General features: G+C 37.9%; 1 protein-coding gene across 4 annotated transcripts in view; it reads right to left on the reverse strand.

The window, feature by feature from the left end:
* Positions 1 to 1066: 1066 nt before the first annotated feature.
* Positions 1067 to 15599, reverse strand: part of celf3a (cugbp, Elav-like family member 3a) — a 33550-nt gene continuing 19017 nt past the window's right edge. The window contains exons 4-14 of one of the 4 annotated variants that reach the window (XR_005007072.1): positions 13545 to 13670; positions 10410 to 10489; positions 9753 to 9896; positions 8464 to 8608; positions 8093 to 8242; positions 7254 to 7313; positions 6967 to 7071; positions 6587 to 6730; positions 5292 to 5428; positions 4815 to 4914; positions 1067 to 2328 (exon numbers count right to left, since the gene is read on the reverse strand). Coding sequence is in view for 2 of the 4 variants with exons in the window: in XM_036567183.1 (XP_036423076.1) it covers positions 5301 to 5428; positions 6587 to 6730; positions 6967 to 7071; positions 7254 to 7313; positions 8093 to 8242; positions 8464 to 8608; positions 9753 to 9896; positions 10410 to 10489; positions 13545 to 13670 (1082 nt within the window). In the remaining 2 variants the exon portion in view is untranslated. Of the gene's footprint in view, positions 2329 to 4220; positions 5429 to 6586; positions 6731 to 6966; positions 7072 to 7253; positions 7314 to 8092; positions 8243 to 8463; positions 8609 to 9752; positions 9897 to 10409; positions 10490 to 13544; positions 13671 to 15599 lie in introns of those variants that run through there. The other 3 variants (XR_005007071.1, XM_036567183.1, XM_036567182.1) reach the window with 3 other exon arrangements.

The raw sequence follows: 15599 nt of genomic DNA on the forward strand, positions 1-15599 counted from the left end.
GCAATCGCATCAAATAGGACAGTGCTTTAGACAATAAAATGTAATAGCATAAGTATTTAAACTGTAAAGGGGACCACTGTAGAAATATAAATGTTAAATTGACCATTAAAACACATTTAGCAACAAAATACAGTCATTTTAAAACGAAATAAACTATGCTTGACATTACATAATGATTAGCTGCATTGTTGCTGTATCAAAGTAAACATGGGCCTAACATTCATTATAGAAACAGATATTTCTGAGGGGATTAAATATAATATACGCATAAGTGAGGGGAAAGTCAAAGAGAAACAATTATTAAAAAATAGAAAGAAAATGTGACTCCAAACAACTGCGGAAGACCTGGTAGACCAGCAAAACTGCCTAAAAAAGATCTGTCAAACAAATCAAAAACAAACAAATAAAAAAAAAACTGCTTGGATTGTGAGAAGCAGAAAATGCAGCCAACTTCTAAGACTGAACTTTGGAGGTATAAAAAAAAAAAAACTTCTGCAGATTTCTTTGAAAAAACTGAAAGCAAGTCTGCTGACACGAATGGAAGCTGTAATGAATGTAAAGAGTGGACACACTAACACAATTTAGCTCGTGAAACTTCCGTGTAATTCGGCTATTGAAGGGAAGAACGCAATTTCATAAGAAAATAAACATTTATTGGACCCTTTTACACCAACTGAACCTTAACCTTCAGTCAAAAGTTACTATCGGCATATTGACTTGTTCAGATGACTGTAGTTTGTAGCTTTGGTGGGTAAACTGTTCAAACTGATTAGCAAAACAAGGTTTCACAGCAGTGTGAACATACTTAAGACATATATATTAATATGAAGACAGCAATGCCTCAGAAACCTTGAGGATAGGATGTAGGTGAGTGTTTCTCAGTTACAAATCACTTCCTTTCAAAGCCATCCTATTAGGAACATTGCACTACACAGTTAAGTGTTAAAAACAGCTACAAAGAAAAATATCTTAGAAATAACTGAATCGTTAAATGTAAGAATCCTCTGGACAAGATTTCACTTGGAAAAGAAAAACAAAAAACTGACAGTGATCACAATGCAAGACACTTTATTATTTAAAATTTTATTTTATTTTTCTGGTAATTGACAGGTTGTGAAACAAGGCCTGAAGAAAATAAATAGAGAATAATGATTGTTCATTAATTGTAATTCTGTAAATAAAAGTTCTAAAAATACTTTGATCCACGGGCATACATGCCAATGAACCTCTATCTTCATAAATAATTTAAAAAACAGCCTTCATCGAGAAATCAATAAATTAATCAACTGTTTAAAAAAAGAATAAAAAATTACCTTTTTTGAACCAAGGAGAATACTATAATAATAATAGTAATAATAATAGTAATAATAATAATAATAATAACAATAATAATAATAATCAGATTCTTAACTTCCATTTTCAAACCATGATATATACAATGAAATACATTATTTTAAAATGCTTTCCACTCTATTTTCCCCACAAGTTTCCCCCAAAATCATCCTAAACATATCTGAAAATGTAAAATCTAACTACGGCCTTACTGTGATGGACAATATTCATTTTCTTACCCCAACTCCCACCCGTGCCCCCCTCCCTTTTGTCTTCGCTCTTCTCTGATCTTCCTGAACTCTCTGATTTCTTGTCTTCCGCAATCCATTTCTACTTGAATTAGATCAGTGCTTGCAGGCAACTTCTACTGCAATGCTCTTTCCCTAGCTAACGTACCCACTGGTGAGCTTAAATAATTTAAAAACCCAACCAATTCCCCCCACAACACCACTGATATGCCTTTTTATGGCCCAAATAAATTTCTATATACACGTAACTGGCGCTTAATAGACTTCAGTAGTCCAGTGTAAGCACAAGCCAGTCTTATCCCCCTTTGTGTGGACGTGACATATTTGTGTTGGTCCCGTTTTATGTGCAGAGTGTTGCTGTGATGGTTCCAGACCTGATGGAGCCTTGAAACCACCTGAAACACCCAAACACACACACACTTTCAAATAGTGCGCATGAAACAAATGTGCAAAGTCTGTGACATTGCATCGATAGTGTTTTAGCCAGTGACTAGCTGTACAGAATGCCTACAAAAAGTTCTCGCTCATATACTGTATACTGATGAGGTTGTAAATGTATATTTTTTATTTTTTTTATACCCAAGCCTTGTGCAGCGGGTTAGGTAAATCTGTTAAATGTATATATTCGTATTCATTATCTTCGTACGATATTTGAAACAAGCAGTTGGTCCCGTAATTTTGCAGCTGAGGAAAAAAAAAAGGTGGTTTTTTTATTCTCTCCAAACTTCTTCAGTCCTCTTTTTTAAACCTGAGATAGAGAGAGGGGGAGAGAAAGAGAGAGAAAAGGAGAGAAAAATAAAAGGTTTAGGTCATTTGAAATGACTTTTGGTCATGACAAAAGGGGGACAAGTTAATACATGTGGTGTGTCTGGTGGGGGCATTTTAGCAGTGATCTTACCATACGTCCATGCAATTAAAGTATTAAGCCAGTGAATGGGTGTATGGTCAATAATGTGTGTTCAGGTGTTAGTGGCTGTTTCAAAGTGGGAAAGATTTCTGGCAGGCAAACAAATTTCCAACATGCACCATAGGAATTCTGGGCTGTACGTTATGATTTATTATATTTATGATATCTGCTGAAATCGGTATTGTGTTGAGTGAACATAATCGTAAACTGAATACAATTATGTAGGAAAGCTATGAGGAAAGTGGTTGTATGTGTGTTTTTTTTAAATGAACTTAAACATTACAAAACCCAGAATTCCTACAGAGGAATGCTGTTCTTTGGTCAGCACAATGCGTCACTTATGTCACCATAACAATAACAATCACGAACTGTCACCTCAAACCTCACGTGAGAGATTTGAGAGATAGTGGATGAATTTTCTCTCATCATTCTCTCTCTCTCTTTCTCTCTCACTCTCTCTCTCTCTCTCACACACACATACACACACACACACACACACACAGACTCAGGTACATGTAATAGTGGCCGATATTCCAGTCCATGTGGTATACTGGTTAAAAGAAACAGTTCTGTGAAAAATTGCCACCATTTTTCAATTTTAAATTTCTCTTACCCCAGATATTCTTATTCTTATTATATATCAGATATTAGTTGTTCATGCAATACATGTTCATTTTATAGCTCACAGTTAGTTATACTGTATCCTAAACCATATTGATAAGTCTGGATGACTGTAATGAAGACTTGGATGCATTCTGAATGGGTCGAGAGAAGATTTTGGAATGTATTAACAGAAAAAGTTGGGTTTGAAGAAAAATTTGCAAAATTTGGACACTAAACATGTCTTGGCTGATTAACTACATCTGTGGCGGAAAATTATGTAAATACAATTTTCACAAAACCATATTAGGCATTATTTGTCATAACTTGTATGCAGATATGCCAGAAATAAGCGCAAACGATGCAAGGTACAAACTGGAATAAATAGTTTGTTTAAAATTATATCTATATAGTTCTACAGCATGCTTACGAGTACACGTCATAGGTTTATCTAAATATTATTAACTTTTTTCTATTTTTGCAATTAAACTATTTAAAATTTTCTTCACCTGTAAAATATGGTGCTTTTAAAAGTGAATGAATAATTTCAGAATAATAAGCTACAGATAAACATAGGTTCTTTTAAGCATCTGAAACGGTTTCACTTAAAACTATTGATACAGTAACTTTACAGGAAAGGGCAAAAACATGCTAGATTGTAAGTAAATGTCATTTGGACCATTTCTGTTGGCCCATTTGTCATGAGAAAAAGTAAAAGAAACGGCCTTGTTGCGACAGTAACAACATACATATAAGTTGTATACAGAATTTTGCACACCCCTGGTAAAATTACATATTTTGTTGATTTTCTAAGTTAAAATAAGTTTGCACATCCTCTATAGAGAACACACTTAAATACGACATATTTGTGTAACTGTTATGTAACAAATATGACATATTTGAACAGAAAATGTGCCACAGGTTTTGCATTTGCCACATTTATGTTATTTCTTTTCCCCCAAATGTGTTAAATTTAGCAAATAAGCAGTAACTGTGGATTAAAATGTGCAGAAGTGTGCTCTCTGTAGAGGATGTGGGTACTTATTTTCACTTGGAAAATTAACAAAACGTTATCTAACCAGGGGTGCGCAAACTTTTGCTTACATATATACATATTCGATATGCTGACACAGTGAGAAATCTGGATTATACTGTGATTTTTTTTTTGGTCATATCGCCCACTACTACATGCACACACACCCACGCTCATTCACTGAGGTTCATTCATTCCCTCACTCATTGCACAAAACAGCATACCCACTAGCACAAACTTTCTCGTAATCAAATACAACCACACTGTATCCCCCACGGTCACAGTAACTAAAACACCACCAGACTACGCATGGGAATAGTTGTAAGAAATAGTCATGACCAAACAAAACACAGAGGAGACTGATCAAAAACAAAATCCGCCCAAACACTAGAGCATTTAAATAACTAATGAAGTGCTTAATTAGCTTTGAGTTACTTTTGCATGATTAGCTATTTACACTTACGATACGTTAAAGATCTTCAAAAAATAGTAATGTCAGTTATTGATCAGTATTTACAAAACAAAAGAGAAAGTCACAACGCACCAAACACAGTCCATGGTCACCACGGTAACCCGCCATGCACTCTCAGCATGGAGGATAGAAGACAAAAGGGCCAGAAAACAAAACTTGCTAATGGCAACCATCACAGGCAGGAATATCGCCACAGCAACCAACACAGGCCAATCAACTTACAACAAACGCTGTGAGAGGAAGGGGGGAGCTTTATTGGTTGCTAGGCCACCGTAGCCATAGCGACGTGGTCTCCACACGAGTTATGATTGGACGGGGCAGCCTTGGGTGTGGATGAGGTTTTGTTTGTTTGTTTGTTTGTTTGTTTTCAGGAGAATGAACAATGACACAGCACAAAAACAATAAATGAAAAGTAAAAATTAATCAACTGGTTACTGTCTAGCTTCTCTTTCACTTTAAGTAAGCATTTCTTTCAAGTGTAATTTACATGTATTTAGACAAGAATTACACAATCGCTTAAGTCAAAATAGTATTGAAACAGAGAGAGCCTGTCTTTCTGTTTAAGTTACAGAATTAGCAGTGCATTATTGAAAATGAGGGCCAAATTTACTTTAAACATTGTAAGCATACACAACCATATTTCACTCTGTCATTAGGATACATTACTGACCCTCTCTTTCCTCCCCATCTCATTCTCACCTGGCCATCTCAGTATGGACGGTTGGCGTCTTTAGGCCTCTTCAGCTGCACTTTTAGTCTTTTCATGCCAATCTGAAAGCCATTCATGGCCTGGATGGCAGTCTGAGCGCTGGCTGGGTTGTCGAAGCTTACGAAGCCTGCAAAGAAATGAGAGAATGCAGAGCATGAGCCAGAGCACTAAAGATCCTGTAGAATCCTTCTTACCATATCTCACCATATTAAAACCTTGTAACTATATTCATTAACATACACTATATGGCCAAAAGTATGTGGACACTGCTCCTAACTGCTGAGTTCAGGTGTTTCAGCCTCATCCATTGCTAACAGTTGTATAAAATCAAGCACAATGGGTTGAAAATGGATTGTTCTGAAAAGGTCAGTGACTTTAAACGTGGAACTGTCATAGGATGCAAGCTTTGCCACCAATCAGTTTCTGCTCTGCTAGATCTGCCCCAGTCAACTGTAAGTGCTATTACTGTGAAATGGAAGCATCTAGGAACAACAACAGCTCAGCCATGAAAAGGTACACCACACAAATTCACAGAGCAGGGCCACCAAGTGCTAAAGCACAAAAAATCTCCTATCCTCTGTTGCACCATTCACTACACAGTTCCAAACTGCCTCTAGAAGCTACATCCACAGAAGAACCGTGCATTGGGAGCTTCATGAAATGAGTTTCCGTGGCCGAGCAGCAGCACACAAGCCTAAGAAGACTGTGCTAACGCTAAGCGTCAGCTAGAGTGGCGTAAAGCATGCTGCCACTTGACTCTGGAGAAGTGGAAACATGTACTCTGGAGTGATGTATCACACTTCACTGTCTGGCAGTCTGATGGTCAAAACGGTTTGATGGATGCCAGAACAATGCTTCCTAGAGAAATACATAGCGCCAACAGTAAAGTTTGGCGGAGGAGAGATAATGGTCTGGGGCTGTTCTGCAGTGTTTGGGCTCAGCCCCATAGTTCCAGTGAAGGATCATGTTAATGCTACAGCATATAAAAACATTTTAGACAATTATACGCTCAACACTTTGCGGAAACAGTTAGGGGCAGGTCAGTTCCTGTTCCAGCATGACTGTGCCCCTCATATTGGTGTGATGGTCAGGTGTCATACTGCTGGCCAAATTGTGTATATAAAATTTAGAATATTTTTCCTCCTCTCTGAAAATTTCATAGATAAAATCTTTTGTTAAGGCATAATATCATGCTAACGTTACTCTGTGAGCCCAGTCATATTTGTTTTACCTTCTAAACACCTTCTAAACTGTTATTCCCTCTAAACATCTCTCTTTGACTCACCGAAGCATTTGCTCTGATTGGTGGCACGGTCAACAAAAACCTTGGCCGAGATGACGTTGCCGAATGGGAGAAACATCTGCAGCATCTCTGAGTCTGTGAACTCCTGAGGCAGGTGATAGATGAAGATATTACAGCCCTCTGGACCTTAGAAAAAACAGAAGAATGTGAAGAGCTGTTTTAGTACAATGAAAAAGAGAAGATATGTTTACATGGTGATCCAGATTCTTTTTTTCCCCCTTTTTTAATTCTAAACTATTTAGACGGTAAGACAGTTAAGAGAAAAATGGAGAAAAATGGCTTCTTTATCCAGAAGAGGAGAGTGAGTAATGAAAACAGGATGTTTGTGGTCCTAGAGGCCAGGAACAGGAAGTGGCCACTACCTTCTCGCTGCTGCAGCTGCTGTGGCTGCTGGGGTTGCTGAGCAACCAGGGTGGGCTGATGTGGGAATGGCTGACCAACCAATCCATAAGCAGCAGGATATGTGGCTGTGGGTGGTGAAAAAAATGAGTTATGACGTTTTCTTATGACAGCTACAATAAACATTCTACAAAGCAAAAATAAGCATAACTGAATATTATTATTGTAAATTCTAAAAGTGTTGTTTCCAAATATTAGCCATACACAAAAAAAAACTCAATGCAGGGTACAACAACTCTGTACGCCTCACCAGTGTAGTGCTGCATGCCAGTGTAGGCCTGCTGAAGAGGATCCAAAGCAGGACTCTGAGCTTTAAGACACAGAAAACAAACAGAAACCCAAGAAAGAGGGAGAGACAGAATACAAGAGAGAACAAATAGATGGAAAAGAGAGTTAATAGAAGAAAGAACAAGACAGAAACAATGGAACAGGCTACAGTACTGTTAAACAGCTGTATGCAAAAGTTTGAACACCCTAGGTTAAATTTTAATGTCATGTTGATTTTCTAGGTGGTTAACACAAATTTTAGTGCACAGTTTCTTGTCATTTGCTTAGTTTAACATATTGGCAAAAAAGTAAAACATAAAACAGAAAATATTCCATAATTTTGCATAAACAATTTATGCCTCCCTCCAATAGTTTTTCCCCCCAATTTGTTACATTTAGCAAATAAACAGTAATTGAGTATTAAAATATGCAGACGTGTGTTCTCTGTAGAGGATGTGTTAACTTATTTCCATTTAGAAAATCAACAAAATATATAATTTGACCAGGGGTGCCCAAACTTTTGCATTACAGTGTAGGTCTTATGGTGGTTTTCCACCGGACAGTGCGGTACAGTACAGTACGATTACAAATCTGTGATCTTGCATTTTGTTGCAATTTCCACTGCCAAGTAAACTGTATTACCAGTCCCGAATTTGGTTATCCTTCTTGCTGGGGTACCAAGCGTACCGAGCCGTAACGTATGGAACAAATAATGGTGCAAATCGTTGAATGGTCAAACGCAAACATAAAAGAATCGTCACACGTTGTTGATCTCAGACTGCATGGTGGAAATACGCCATTAGAGAGTGGGTGGGGCTTCACCTTGATAAGGGTGGACTCCATTGGTGTACAGTGTTTCTGAGGCTGATTGCCCACTGGGTGGGGCAGGCACAGGTGGGTAACTGTTGACTGCGATTGGTGGAGGCAGAGTAGGCACAGGTGTGGCAGCAATGGCTGGAGGGGTGCTTGTACCTTTAGAAGAGCAATTACAAAAATTAAGTACTGAAAAAAATGTTTCACATACAGGAGTTTTACACATCAATGTAGCGACTACCTCAAGGGAGAAAAATATATTCATAATTTACGAGAAGTGAGATGTGTGCTGTACTGTAGCTTTGGCAAAAAAAGTTCATTTTAAAAGAGCATCTGTCACAGGGAAGTGCATTTTGGGGTGATGAAAAGGGCATGGTCACCTGAGGAGGGGGTGATTGATGCAATGGGTGTGGCTATGATGCTGCTGGGGTTGAGAGCAGCCAGCTGCTGCATCTGCACTGCTGCAACTGTTGCCACAGGAGACAGGTAAGCGGACTGAGCCACCAAAGCTTGCTGCTGAACAAGCTAGAGGGAAAAGAGCAGAAGAGAATAAATTTACTGTGCTATAGGTGCTTAGTACATTTCTACCGTAGTATATTACATCAAGCACTCTTGGCTACATGTACATATGGCCTTTGTAAGAGGTTAGAAGTAATTAGTGCAACTAAGTGGTACTTAGGACTCTACTATTGCCTGTATGTAGAGGTAAAGTGTTAAACTACAGTATGTTGTACAACTTAGTGCAGCCTGTGTGTAGACACCCTGCATTCTAAGACTCACTGCATGTGTATAGACATAAGGCCTAATGATTTCTGAACATAAATGTCTAATTTGTTGTAGTAGTACTCTCTTATTACGTATTCATTGGACACAAAATGGACAAATTCTGGAAACGTCCAAAGGAAAATCATCCAATCAGAAAGTTTTATGCTGTGCTATCTAGGTAGATAAAGACAAATAAGCTCTCCCATTGGTTAGGACTTCAGGAGCTGTATTGAACGCCTTACACATTAGATTAACTACCAGCATAATTAGGAAGTGACAGTGGAATCAACCAATCCCATAATGATATACAATAGGTGAAACCAATTTTGTGAGAAAAAAGGCCTTCCGGAAGTCCTAGATGCATCACTGTCTGAAATCATGTGGTAATCTAACCAGGGTTCAGTCAGTTGTTAGAAATGGAAGCAGTGGCAGCTCTATGTCTGGACTCTTTGCTGAGAGTCAGACTAAAACTTGAACATACAAGGTAGGATATATGCCGTTGTCTGTTGCAAGCATCAAATAAAACATATGGAATGTCTTTTGCTAAGTTTTACTAAGTTTTACATGCCCATGTTTAATCTAGAATTAAAAAAATGACCTTAACCCCAATACACTAGTAGAAAATTAGCATTGTTTTTTTAATGACTCGAATTGGCCTAACTCTAATAGTTAATGGTTCATGACTGGTTAGTACAGTACTCAGCTCTTTTATTGAAGAAAGTACTAGTTAGTACAGGGACAGTACATGCTGCGGTTTAGGGTTAGTACACGCTGCAATAACACTAAGTACACACTCACTGACTGTAAGCATATATTAGTACTCTCTATTTTAAGGTTCTAGTACTCAGTATATCTCAGTTAGGACTCTGTTGTATTAGTATGTTAGGTAAAGGTTAGTACTCACTGCCTGTGTGTAAGCATTGTAGGCCCCCAGGTGGAGGCTCATGGGGCTGATGACGCCCAGCTGAGAAGCGACCTGCTGCATGCGCCTGATGCCTCTCTCCTTCTCTGTGTCTGCAAACTTCACCACCAGGCTGGAGGAGGCCCCCTGAGTGAAGGAGAGAGAGAGAAGAGAGAGAGAGAAGTCTTCAGCTTCAAAGCACTGAGCAGTTGAGAATGTTGGAAGTGGAAGTGTTGTGTTGAGAGGAAATATGGCGGGGGTGATGAAAGCACAAAGCATCCATTCTGTTAGCATGTGTCCGACTGAGTGTTATTCTGACAGTGCTCCTCTGTCACAGTATGCTGGTAGGTGTGACTGTAGGAGGCATGTACAGGCACAAAAGTACTAAAATCAGAGAGTAACATCTGTTTAGTGAAACTACTGCTTCCTCCGCAGTTTGTCTTTATGCTTATTTTATTCCCTGTGTTATGTGTATGTACCCTTCATTTTGTTTTATGGTTTAATTTCTTTTCACACTGTTTTTGTTCTTTTATTCTATTCTTCTAAACAATGAATCCTCAAGGAAATCTGAAGTTGCTTGTGTAAGAGATTAACTATAATATCAACCAAGAGACAGAGAGTCAGAGAGAGAGAGAGAGAGAGAGACAAAGACAGACTGACCGGTAGAGTGCGGCTGCCGTGTAGAGCGCTGATGGCTGCTTGAGCTTCTGCGTTGCTCTGATATTTCACAAACGCACAACCTGCAATACAAAGCAGTCAGTTTTAATCATACAACACACAGCAGCCTCAAATACAACACAACAGCACACAGCATCTTTACATACAACACACAGCATCTTTACATACAACACAGCATCTTTACATACAACACACAGCATCTTCATATACAACACACAGCAGCACAGAGAGATCCTGAGCGACACTGTCAGCCCTCATGGCTTCTCTCCATTTTGTTCTATTTTTTTGTACAATAAATAATTAAAAGTCATTCAAAGTGGTTTGATGTGAAATGTGCATTCTAGATTCGTAATTGTTCAGAAAGGTGTGATCGGAATCAGACATGTAAAGCGTTTCATGCCTCTAAAACCTCCTTCACAGAAAATTACTACACAAAATGCAGATGATATGTTAAAATGTCATCCATGACAGAGAAGCACAAGCAGGGTGTTGTAGGACAAAATAGTCCACAAAGAAAATGTACACATTTTTTCATATATATTACTATTTTACCATTATCAACATTACACATAAAACCCAAAAGGCGCATGTAGGTTCACATGTTAGTTTAGACAGTAAATAAAGTGGCTATATTAGTGTTGTTGACATTGAGACCTCTGGTTCCTATTACCACCACTGTACGGAAGTGTGTAAATTTCTCTACTATGAACCATTTCACATCAAAGTCACTGAATGACTATATTTACAATCAGTAAATAAATAGTAAATAACTGAAGAATTAATGAAAAATCTTCATGGCAAACAGATAATACTAGACAGACATAAAGGAATTCAATGGAGAATATCAACCACTACCTGGTTCTGTCATTCAACTAAATCTCTGGGGAAAGTTCTTCTGTGGAATTTTAATCAATATCTCACAATATAAGCCAAACATTGTCTATTCATGGCCACTGATGTTAAACCGCATCATACTGACCTAAATTTGACTCTCTTTATTCTTGGTCTTGTTGCCCTCCAGGCATTTTCCAACCATTTGAGCTGAAACATTACATGCATTGCATGCCATGCTGCTTAAAATGCAACTGAAAAAAAAGACACTCCAATACATTTTTTAAAAATATTTTGTAATGTAATTTTGGATGTTTTTAAATTCAAAGAAATATTGCAGTATTAAAGCCATTTCATCTGGCAAGTCTGATATAAAGTGCCTCAGTCAAGGCAAAGGCCTTTAACTTGTACTACAGAATGCTCTCCCACACTAATGAATTATACAAGGACAGGGCGGTTTTCTCATCTCTGTCTCACCAGGAAATCACAAAAGTCCATCAACCCACAGGGCCTGTACACTTCTACATGATCCATCATCCAACAAGCCCAAAGGCAGATTCAAATAATCTCCCAATGTGCCATCAAATTGGAGCCACACCTTTCTTATGACCTACATACAGCAACATACTGGAACACGAGTCTGTTAATGATTTACCACAGCGAGCGCATCATCCGCTCCAGACACACAGTCACACAGAGCACAGCACGCATAATTGCCCTCCACAAACATATCAATCAAACTAATGCAGCCAGTGCATAAAGCCAATGTGAAATAAGCAGCAAGCCAATAGCATAAGACTTTAACATTAATCGGAAATTAGGGATGCATGGTCATATAGAAATCATATCGGTATCAGCAAATAAGTTCAGTTTAGACTTGACTGATAGTTGATGGCACATTTATTGCAGAAACATCTTAACTCAGAAATCATATCTGTTTAATAATTATGACAACTTCAGTCAGAACTGAGTTTAGGACAGAAGCTACTACAGAATAAAAGTCCCTAAGTTCATAATCTTATCTTAACTCCATTTAAAAAGAGAATTACAGAAGCATCCTAAATACATTTCGTAAATACTGTCCTAATTGCGGTGTCCTAACTTTTGTTTCCACCTTCCGTTTATATCATTCTTAGATCACATAATGGTGTTACCATAAATTTATTCATTCTGCATGAACCTTCTGTCTAATTCCTTCTCATCACCCAAGTCTGTTAAGGTGTAGGTGAAAACTTGCCCTATATTGCAGCAATAGCAGTGAATAATGAGGAAACAGAATTAAATGAGTGACTATTTATTAGGAGGAATAGCACAGCGGACTGGGTGCCAAAAGTCTTGACAAAAATGAGAGATGCCCCTGTTAAACAGCAGGGGGCACAGTCACAATATTCTTAATCTTTCCAATTGAGGTCACTGAAACTACCAGTTTGTCACACTTAATTTTAGTTGTTTTTTTAACACACTGTAGCTGTTTATACTATAGCTTACAGTTTTGTTTACGTAACTTTTGATGATGTGTTTATGCCTCAGCTGAGCGTGTATGAAAACAGACATAACAACCGCTAATCTGTCTCCACTGAGTGGATTATAACTGCCTTCCTTCCTAGAAAAACTAGCATACACCAGCATGGCTGGTTACCAGCAAAACCGGTATATGTTGCGATGTGGATGCTGGTGTGCTGGTCAACCAGCATGACCATACTGGGTGATGAGTTAAACCAGCACCAGATAAGAATAAACCAGCTGTGCTGCTTTTTGCAGCAGATTTACTTGAGATAAGATGTTGTACGAAGCTGTAAAGGATAAAATTCCTAAATTAAGATGAGATTTGCTTCAGTAACATGAATTTGTGAAAGATCTTGTGTTGACCTTGACAGGTCTTAACGTAGGATAGGAATTTTCTGTAATATGGCTGCAGAAGAGCAAAATGTTTAAACAACCCTGCACTAAAATATTGGCATTTTATTCATTTTGCTGCATTTGTAACTCCATGGAAACAAACATTCCATTTCTCTGAAATGCTAATGCAAGTAGATTTAATACAAATTTCTAATATCATTACTGTGCTGTATTTCCCACCCACTGGCGCATGGTGATGTGATCAACTCAGTCATTTTCAAGGCGAGGAAAAGTCATTAAACTAGAAAGCATTTGTTTTTAAAATGCTTAACCAGGTTCATGAACTAAGACCGTAAATAACATTGTCAGATTGACGCTAAAGGTATTTATAGTAGTAGCTTGTACATGTGTGCATTTGAAGTGGTGTGTGCGTGCACGGTTGCTGACCTTTGCTGACTCCGTCTGGCCCTCGAAGCACAGTGCACTCCTCTATGCTGCCGAATGGCTCAAACATCTTCCTCACATCAGCATCCGACTGCTGCTTCCCCAGCATTCCGACAAACAGCTTCCTGTCTATAGAGAGAGAGAGAGAGAGAGAGAGAGAGAGAGAGAGAGAGAGAGACCGAGAGAGGAGAGAGAGAGAGAGAGAGAGACCGAGAGAGGAGAGAGAGAGAGAGAGAGAGAGAGAGAGAGAGAGAGAGAGAGAGAGAGAGAGAGAGACCGAGAGAGGAGAGAGAGAGAGAGAGAGAGACCGAGAGAGGAGAGAGAGAGAGAGAGAGAGAGAGAGAGAGAGAGAGAGAGAGAGAGAGAGGGACAGAGAGAGACAGAGAGAAAGACAGAGAGACAGAGAGAGAGGAGAGAGAGAGAGAGAGAGACAGAGAGAGAGACAGAGAGAGAGACAGAGAGAAAGACAGAGAGACAGAGAAGGGGTAAACCTACCAAATTTGGATTCCATATCAGTATTGATGCCATATACAGTTGTATGCAAAAGTTTATACGTCTTGGTCAAATTATTATTATTATTTTTTTTTTTTTTTAATGAAAGAGTTCACTCATCCTTTACACACTTAGAACACACTTCTGCACATTTTAATACAAAATTACTATTTATTTGCATAATTAAATATATTGGAATACAAAAAAGAATAAAATGTGGCCTGTGCAGAAATTATGGCACATTTTTTTTTCCCCAAAATAAAATAAATTAAAAATATATTAAATATTCTGCACTTCAAATTTCAGAAAAATGTCATATTTAAATGTGTTCTCTGTAGAGGATGTGTTAACTTATTTTCATTTAGAAAAATCAACAAAACATGTAATTTGACTGATGGTTCAGACATGACGGTACAATGCTGCTGTTTAGCTGCTTTGCTAGTTCTGTCCACTAGAGAGCAGCATCCATCTTTTACTGATAAAGTGTGTGTGTGTGTGTGTGTGGGTGTGTGTGTGTGTGTGTGTGTGTGTGTCAGACAAGAAGAAACCTTTTCCACAATGTTTTCCATGATGACCCTTAAAAAGTCTGGAATTACTTGCCATATTAGCCTTTTCATTACTTTCCATATATAATAATTTATGCATTGTACAGTGAAATATTACAAACCTTTCACCAAAAGGTAATTTTTAAAATATTTTATTAATTATTATTACATTGCAAGTAATACAGTAATGTGAATATGGATTTACATTAATTTGTTATGCGCCTTATTATTTCATCTCTAATTTTTTTAAATGAACTCCGGACAGTAAATGTTACTCTATCTTAATTCTTAATGTTATACAACTTTCTTAGTGATGTTAGAATCTTAGCATCATTCTGGACACATCTAGCATTACTTTATTTTTACTTACAACTTCTCAATGTTAATTGAATGCTACATCAAAAAGTCACAATCTGTAATTGCACAACTACAAAGTACGCCTATATGATAAACATACTTGACAAAAATGGACCATGGAAATGGATCTTTTTAGGACTACATTTTCACCTGCAAATCTAATGAGAGCAATGAGTGTAATATATTACTAATCTTTGTACTGCACATTATATTTTTTGCTATATTTTATTCTGTATCTTTACTTCTTCTATTTATGCATATAAATAACGTACGGCAATACTAAGTCTTTTTTTTTTTTTGGTCTTTACTGTACTTTGTCCCTCTGAGATTAATAAAGTGATCTGTGTATTTAACACCAACTTAACATGGCCCTATCCAGGCAAAAGTGTCCTGTGAGCAGTGTCCTTCGACCAGTGCTATGCTGAGAATGATCCACCACCCAGAGAATACCTGTTCTATGTCAGTCCTGACCATTGAAAAACAGAGTGAAAGGGGGCTAACAAATTGTGCAGAGGAACAGTATTCACTGTATTGTTAAACAAAATTCAAATGAAGAAATATAAATATGTTGTTGCACAGTCTGCGATACTAGGGCTGGTAGTCAAGGGGAGTGCAGGAGTGAGGCGCTGATTAGTGCAGACTGCAAACTTCTGGTGTTCAAACA

Source organism: Colossoma macropomum, unplaced genomic scaffold, assembly GCF_904425465.1.
Source record: "Colossoma macropomum unplaced genomic scaffold, Colossoma_macropomum, whole genome shotgun sequence".
Taxonomy (NCBI): domain Eukaryota; kingdom Metazoa; phylum Chordata; class Actinopteri; order Characiformes; family Serrasalmidae; genus Colossoma; species Colossoma macropomum.